We start from the raw sequence: 8,289 nt of genomic DNA, 5'->3' as shown, positions 1-8,289 counted from the left end.
GCCGAATCAAGATAAGACTAGTAACGGCAAGAAGAATTGGCAACATCTACGCCCACAATTGCTTTGTGTTCTACTCGTGCATAGTAACTACGCATAGGCCTGGCTCATGATGCCACTGTTGGGGATCGTAGCAGAATTTTAAAATTTCCTACGCATCACCAAGATCCATCTATGGAGTATACTAGCAACGAGGGGAAAGGAGTGCATCTACATACCCTTGTAGATCGCGAGCGGAAGCGTTCCAATGAACCGGGTTGATGGAGTCGTACTCGCCGTGATCCAAATCACCGATGACCGAGTGCCGAACGGACGGCACCTCCGCGTTCAACACACGTACGGAGCAGCGACGTCTCCTCCTTCTTGATGCAGCAAGGGGGAAGGAGAGGTTGATGGAGATCCAGCAGCACGACAGCGTGGTGGTGGAAGTAGCGGGGATCTCGGCAGGGCTTCGCCAAGCTTCTGCGAGAGGGAGAGGTGTTGCAGGGGGAGAGGGAGGCGCCAAGGGCTGTCATACTGATGCCCTCCCTCCCCCCACTATATATAGGCCCCCTGGGGGGGTGCCGGCCCTGGATCCCATCTACAAGGGGGGGGGGCGGCCAGGGGGGAAACTTGCCCCCCAAGTCAGGTGGGGCGCCCCCCACCCCTAGGGTTTCCAACCCTAGGCGCAGGGGGAGGCCCATGGGGGGCGCCCCAGCCCACTAGGGGCTGGTTCCCTTCCCAATTCAGCCCATGGGGCCCTCCGGGATAGGTGGCCCCACCCGGTGGACCCCCGGGACCCTTCCGGTGGTCCCGGTACAATACCGGTGACCCCCGAAACTTTCCCGGTGGCCGAAACTTGACTTCCTATATATAATTCTTCACCTCCGGACCATTCCGGAACTCCTCGTGACGTCCGGGATCTCATCCGGGACTCTGAACAACTTTCGGGTTTCCGCATACTAATATCTCTACAACCCTAGCGTCACCGAACCTTAAGTGTGTAGACCCTACGGGTTCGGGAGACATGCAGACATGACCGAGACGCCTCTCCGGTCAATAACCAACATCGGGATCTGGATACCCATGTTGGCTCCCACATGTTCCACGATGATCTCATCGGATGAACCACGATGTCGAGGATTCAATCAATCCCGTATACAATTCCCTTTGTCAATCGGTACGTTACTTGCCCGAGATTCGATCGTCGGTATCCCAATACCTTGTTCAATCTCGTTACCGGCAAGTCACTTTACTCGTACCGTAATGCATGATCCCGTGGCTAACTCCTTAGTCACATTGAGCTCATTATGATGATGCATTACCGAGTGGGCCCAGAGATACCTCTCCGTCATACGGAGTGACAAATCCCAGTCTCGATCCGTGCCAACCCAACAGACACTTTCGGAGATACCCGTAGTGCACCTTTATAGTCACCCAGTTACGTTGTGACGTTGGGTACACCCAAAGCACTCCTACGGCATCCGGGAGTTACACGATCTCATGGTCTAAGGAAAGATACTTGACATTGGAAAAGCTCTAGCAAACGAACTACACGATCTTTTATGCTATGCTTAGGATTGGGTCTTGTCCATCACATCATTCTCCTAATGATGTGATCCCGTTATCAACGACATCCAATGTCCATGGTCAGGAAACCGTAACCATCTATTGATCAACGAGCTAGTCAACTAAGGCTTACTAGGGACATGCTGTTGTCTATGTATCCACACATGTATCTGAGTTTCCTATCAATACAATTCTAGCATGGATAATAAACGATTATCATGAACAAGGAAATATAATAATAACCAATTTATTATTGCCTCTAGGGCATATTTCCAACAGTCCTTTGCTCAAGGGGAATAAGGTGAAGACACGGTCTTATGAGTTAAATCTCAGCCTCCCTAACCAGACGTACAGTTGTCACATCAACTGGAACTGGTCCAACAAATCCTTGTCTTCGCCAAGCGACTGGTTCTATCGTCTCCCTCTCTTTATTTACAGTTTGTCTTCGTGAAGTCATTGCCTGTTTGCATTACCTATTTGTCTTCACGGTTTGACTACTATCGTTGTTTGGCTTCATACTATCTTCCATCCTGATCTTTACTACCTAGCTGCTATTAGTCTTCGTGCTATCACTTCATTGAATACTTGGCTATGGCTTGCTTTGTGTAGTCTACCTTCCGCTACATATCAATAGGTTCATTTCTTTTGTTTGTCTTCTTAACTATCATGTTTTGAAGACTTTCATAAAAATCGTCTATTCACCCGCTCTAGTCGATAACTAGCACTTTCAAGTGTGTTTGTTGAGATCGAATGAACTTTGAGTTTATGATCAGATCTATCTTTTTATATCCATGAAAGTATTTGAGTTTCTTTGATCTCTTTTATGCATGACCTCTTATAGCCTCGTATTTCTTCTCCGATATTTGAGTTTTGTTTGGCCAACTTGATCTATTTATCTTGCAATGGGAAGATGTGCTTTGTAGTGGGTTCGATCTTACGGTGCTTGATCCCAGTGACAGAAGGGGAACCGACACGTATGTATCGTTGCTACTAAGGATAAAACGATGGGGTCTATCTCTACAGAGATATATCTTGTCTACATCATGTCATCGTTCTTATTGCATTACTCCGTTTCTCCATGAACTTAATACACTAGATGCATGCTGTGGAGTAATAGTAGTAGATGCAGGCAGGAGTTGGTCTACTAATCTTGCACGTGATGCCTATATAATGATCATTGCCTGGATATCCTCATGATTATTTGAAGTTCTATCAATTGCCAACAGTAATTTATTTACCCACCGTTTACTATTTTTCTCGAGAGAAGCCACTAGTGAAACCTACGGCCCCCAGGTCTCTTTCTCATATATTTGCCTTTGCGATCTACTTTTCCTGTGCATTTATATTCAGATCTATTAAACAAAAAAAATACAAAAATACCTTATTGCGTTTTATTTTTATTTATTTTATTTGGCGTTCGATCTATCAATCTACTACAATTTCCTCACGTCCGTTTGCCCATCTTGGGGCGCCGCTACCCGAAAGGGATTGACAACCCCTTTTACACGTCGGGTTGCGAGTAGTTGTTATTTGTGTGCAGGGGCTGTTTACGTTGTGTTGCTTGGTTCTTCTACTGGTTCGATAACCTTGATTTCATATCTGAGAGAAATACCTACCGCTGTTGTGCTGCATCATCCCTTCCTCTTTGGGGAAATACCGACGTAGCTTCAAGCCGCAATCAAGGTGCCGTACGTTCGGTGCTTGATCGGTCAGAACGAGAAGAAATTCGACTACATCAACCGCGTTGTCAAACGCTTCTGCTTTCGGTCTACGAGGATACGTGGACACACTCTCCCCATCTCGTTGCTATGCATCTCTTAGATAGATCTTGCGTGAGCGTAGGATTTTTTTTGAAATTGCATGCTACGTTTCCCAACAGTCCCGACCTAGTGGCTCGCAAACTTCGCCACAATAGCTGATTTTCTCATATTTAACATCCAAGGAAATTCTCTCTCCAGCCAAGTTCAGTGGCCCAGCGGATCAAGGGTTTTGTGACATTGATGCTTGCACAATTATGGACATAATTTCTTTCAGAGAATTTGATTGGTTTTCGCTCCACACTCCTAACTATACCAATCGGCTCCTTCTGGTAGAGATCAGGAATCTTGTGAATTTGCGTCCAAACTAACAACTCTTGAGCTTTACCGATTCCCACACATGCTTTCCATCGAACTCCTTGCTTGATCAGAACCATATGCCCATAGAAGATCCATTGTCCCTGGAACACCACCCGCATGCAATCACCCAGGCAGAACACCTGGATGACGGACAAATTGTCATCTACCTCCACGATCTTCGACACATGAGCAAGGTCCACACAAACTTCATTGTTTCCTTCAGAGTTGCACTGCTAAAAGTCTTAAATGTGTTCACCTTAGCGAACGTAAGCCAACACGCTTCCTTGGTGAGCTGCCCGATTTCTTCCTCTCCAACGTAAACATCATCAAGCTCTCCCTCTTGCAGCCTCATGTTCTTCATCGCCGCCTCCAAACCTTTACCCGCCTTCTCCTTCTCTCTTGTAGCCCAACGTGAGCTTGATCCTGAGGTAGCCATGTCCCTAGATGCCTCGATGCAGAAGCTACAAATGTGATCCATCCCTATCACCACACCCGCATAGGACTCTAAGGCCGGGCAGACGGACGCATTGTCTGTGAAACAGACTGTGAGTTCGACAGAGTGATTGGAACAGGGGTAGACGAAGTGCTTACTTTTATTTTTCGTATTTTTTTCCTTCTGTTTTCAGTGTCGGTTTGTTTGGTTTTCTTTTGCTTCTTTCTTTTGTTTTCCTTGGTATTTTTCTTTTTCCTTTGTCTTAACACATGTAAACTTTTTCAGTAAACATTGTTTATGTTCTTACACACGCGTAACATTTCTTTGATACATGTTGAACAATTTCAAATATATGATGTACATTTTTCAAATATATGTTAAACATTTATTAAATGTACGTTGAACTAATGGCATGAAACATTTTTTAAACTACAAGGATTTTTTTTACATTTTTAGTTTTTTCATAGAAATACCAAGAACATTTTTTGGAACATGTGAACATTATTTACATTGTACCAAATTTTACAAAAATGTCACCTACATTTTTTTTGAAACTCATGAGTGTTTTCTAAATGTTACAAACATTATTTAACTCCATCGACATCTTTTACAGTTATGCTAACAATGTTTTTACACCACATTAACAGTATTTTTCCAATTCAGGGTGAACATTTTTAATAGTTTTAAGTAAATTAAGTTTATTTGGAATATATGCATTTAAAATATTTTTGAAATGTAAAAAAATGTTAGAAATGTTTAGGGTTTATGCCTACCCTGTATTCCTCTGCCTTACCGGTGATGCTGCTCACAATGCAATATGAGGCTAGAGGATGGGACCTACTTATACTGCTAATTTCAGAGTCTTGGTCAGTATGCAGATAAACCTCCAAGTTTAAACAAACCTTTTCCAAATATAGTCCAGATGTGATTAACAACCACAATGTAATCCATCTTTAATTGAAAACCACTCCCTCTGTAAAGAAAAATTTAAGCGTTTAGATCACTATAAAATAGTGATCTAAATGCTTTTATATTTCTTTACGGAGGGAGTACTTTTATGTCCAAAAACACCCACATGTGAGTTGTGCGCCATAATTAATCTAATGGGTGTGTCTAGGTCTTAGTCGACTGAGACTTAACCAAGTCTTAGTCAAGTGATATAGTATACAAGAAGAAAAAGAAAAACTGAAAAGAAATTTTTTGTACGGATCTCCATGCAAGATCAAAGGAATATAGCATCGACTGAGACATAACGAAGTCTAAGTCGACTGAGACTTAACAAAACTGTTAATCTAAACTCCGCGCTGAGGCGAGGCAAAGCAACGCCCATTCTTGGCGGCCCGGTAGCCGGCACGCGTAAAATGGCTTACGTCCGGGCCTCGTCCGAATGTACGTGCGGCCCGTTTGATCGCCGAGATGGCACCACACCGGGACCGAGCCCACCCTCCAGTAGGGTTTTATCTCTTCTCGTGTTGCCCACCACCTAGACCCATCCTCCTCCCCTCACACTCCCTCCCATCCCCGCCGCCGCCGCCGCCGCTCGCCTCGCAAGGTACGTCCCTCCAACCCGCCGCCGCCGCGTGAATCCGTCGATCTCGTCTCGACCTGCGAACTGACACTCCCCTTCCTCCATCTGTTGGCCTCCGCCGTGCGCTGTGCAGATGGCGGTGCCTATCCTGAAGACGGCGATCGTGAAGAAGCGGGTGAAGCACTTCAAGAGGGCGCACAGCGACCGCTACATCGGCCTCAAGGTGAGACCCCGACCGCTCGCTCGCCCTCGCCGCCACTCCCCTAGCTTCTGTTCCAGAGTCGCGCCATTTTTGTGATGGATTCATAGGATAAACATCCTCTTACCTATGTTCATGTAGGGTTCGGGTGGGTTTTTCCTACCTCGGCTTCTTGCCATGGATGCCTAGATTTGGTTTACATCATTACATGTCGCGTTGATTTGCTAGTGCGAAGTTGGGTCTGGTCGTTGGTGTTTAGGGAGCACAGTAGGGGATGGTTTTGATGTTCGATGAACTGTAATAGTGCATTGGGGTCATTCAGTCAGGGTCTTTATCTTCAGTGTGTACGCCACGGATTCGTATGGCGTGCTGTGATAATGTAAAATTCCTTTTAAGTTGTGCTGTGTTTGCTCGTGAGAGCTTGTTCTCATATGTTGTGTTATATGTTGCGTGTAGCCTTGTGAATGTGGCTGTGCATTCCTGTTGCATTCAGCATGATCGTATAAAATTATATACCATGGAAGCCTGTTACATCAGTCAGTTGCTTGCTCCAAGCGTCTGCGTGTGCATTCCTGTTGTATTTAGCATGATTATATAAAATTATATACCATGGAAACTTGTTACATCAATTGCTTGCTCCAAAGGTCTGCGTGATCCTTGTTTAGATTTATCCTTCTGTGCACGGCACTTGTGCTATATTTCTGGATGGCAAAGTCAGATACCCTTGAATTTATGTATGATCGGATCATGTCTGTTTCACCCTTCTGGTGATGATCTTTGTATTTGGATATCCTCTTTTAGCTGAAATTGGATGCTGCACTATATGCCATCTAGCAGTTGGTGCTAATTATTGTTACTTTGTTACCAATGCTTATTCAGTTATTCCTTTAAAATGTTTGTACGTTTATGTATTAGTCGCCATAAAGGATTCAGTACAATTGATTATCTCCACACCACATCTATTTTTCTGTTTTGTTGTGAATTGTTTCATCATCCTGGTAAGAGACTGAATGCTTGGATAGTTGGTTGCCCTCTTTGTTATTTTCGTTTCTGTAGTTATCTTGCTGTAGTTGCTGAAGCTGCTATCCATTGCTTTAATTGATTGGGAGCCCTAATTAATTCATCTGTTCTGCTCTTATTTGTAGCAAAGCTGGCGCAGGCCAAAGGGTATCGACTCCCGTGTCAGGCGTAAGTTCAAGGGATGCACCTTGATGCCCAACATTGGATATGGTTCTAACAAGAAGACCAGGCACTACCTTCCCAACAAGTTCAAGAAGTTTGTGGTGCACAACGTCTCTGAGCTGGAGCTGCTTATGATGCACAACAGGTATGCGTCTCGAGACTCACCAAGCTTGATTGCTTACGGGAGCTGCAGCTATCATCTTCCCTGTTCAGTGCCCGATCTAGTGGCCTTTGCTAATTACTATCGTCTGTCCGCAAACAGGACGTACTGTGCTGAGATCGCGCACAACGTGTCCACCCAGAAGCGCAAGGCGATAGTGGAGCGCGCCGCCCAGCTCGACGTCGTGGTCACCAACAAGCTCGCCAGGCTCCGCAGCCAGGAGGATGAGTGAAATGTTTCGAACAGTAGCGCTTTTGGATCGTTTTGTTCCCTGTAGCAGACTTAATGCCGAATCTGGAATTTTCTCTTCTGTTCGCCTCGAGGATTCGACGCTGTTGAACACCTTGCTATCGATGCTGGTCATGCTATCGTACCATGGGCACGTCGACTTTGATGTGAAGTCCGGGTTTGCCTTTATTTATCACCTATGGAAAGATTTTCTGTACCGCCTTTTCCCTGATTTTGCAACTGCCAACTGATATAATATCTTAGGGTTCTTGCATGTTTTTTCAGAATCTTATGAGGCATTTGCACCCATGGCTGCTTCATGTGCTGAAATGCGCAGTGGATTCGTGCGTCCTCAAGTTGCCACAGTGGGGATGCTTGATTATTACGTTTTGTCGAGTCATGCCAAGGCATTTCTGACGGAGAAAGTTGAGCTAGTTAGGTTAGGGTAGGTCATGAAGTGGAGTAGCTTGCAGAGTACTGTACAGTAGTAGCCTTGCCTTGCCTCGGTTCTTGGGTCGCAAAGTTGTACTGCTAGTATATTGTTTGGGCAAGGGCCAAACCCGTACATTGCAAGTCTTGATCTCGGTTTTATCAACACTTCAACGGAGCAGTAACGTGCAAGTGTTGGACATACAAACAGTACGTAGCTCGCTGTTTGGCTAAACCCTAGACGTGGCAGTTGTATCAGCCGTCCCCAGCAACCCAAGAATAAACAAGTGCTAGTATACTTGTTTCGTAGAGAAGTGCACGGAAAATGTGATACTACTACACTTGTTTTGCAGAGAAGTGCACGAAAAATGTGATGCTACTATACTTGTTTTGTATTCTAAAAAAAAACTTTTGTTTGCATCGAATAAATCTATAATGAAAATTGATCAAAAGGCTCCTCGCCCCGTT

The 8,289-nt window shown here is 45.0% G+C and overlaps 1 protein-coding gene across 1 annotated transcript; it reads left to right on the top strand.

Annotated features, from left to right (window-relative positions):
* Positions 1–5,513: 5,513 nt before the first annotated feature.
* LOC123122029 (60S ribosomal protein L32-1) lies at positions 5,514–7,666 on the top strand. The gene is made up of 4 exons (XM_044542150.1): positions 5,514–5,647; positions 5,757–5,846; positions 6,968–7,149; positions 7,267–7,666. The coding sequence occupies exons 2-4, from the start codon at positions 5,757–5,759 to the stop codon at positions 7,394–7,396; spliced, it is 402 nt and encodes a 133-aa protein (XP_044398085.1). The 5' UTR covers positions 5,514–5,647; the 3' UTR covers positions 7,397–7,666.
* The last annotated feature ends 623 nt before the right edge of the window (positions 7,667–8,289 follow it).

The sequence above is a fragment of the Triticum aestivum genome, chromosome 5D (assembly GCF_018294505.1).
Source record: "Triticum aestivum cultivar Chinese Spring chromosome 5D, IWGSC CS RefSeq v2.1, whole genome shotgun sequence".
Taxonomy (NCBI): Eukaryota; Viridiplantae; Streptophyta; class Magnoliopsida; order Poales; family Poaceae; genus Triticum; species Triticum aestivum.
The sequence above is the reverse complement of the archived record's forward strand: the minus strand, read 5'-3'. Positions and strand labels throughout refer to the sequence as shown.

Excerpts from the sequence above, each read along its gene's own strand:
- LOC123122029 (XM_044542150.1), top strand. The coding sequence starts at position 5,757 with ATGGCGGTGCCTATCCTGAAGACGGCGATCGTGAAGAAGCGGGTGAAG. Across the intron at positions 5,847-6,967 it reads ACCGCTACATCGGCCTCAAG|CAAAGCTGGCGCAGGCCAAA; the intron begins GTGAGACCCCGA and ends TCTTATTTGTAG. Across the intron at positions 7,150-7,266 it reads CTGCTTATGATGCACAACAG|GACGTACTGTGCTGAGATCG; the intron begins GTATGCGTCTCG and ends GTCCGCAAACAG.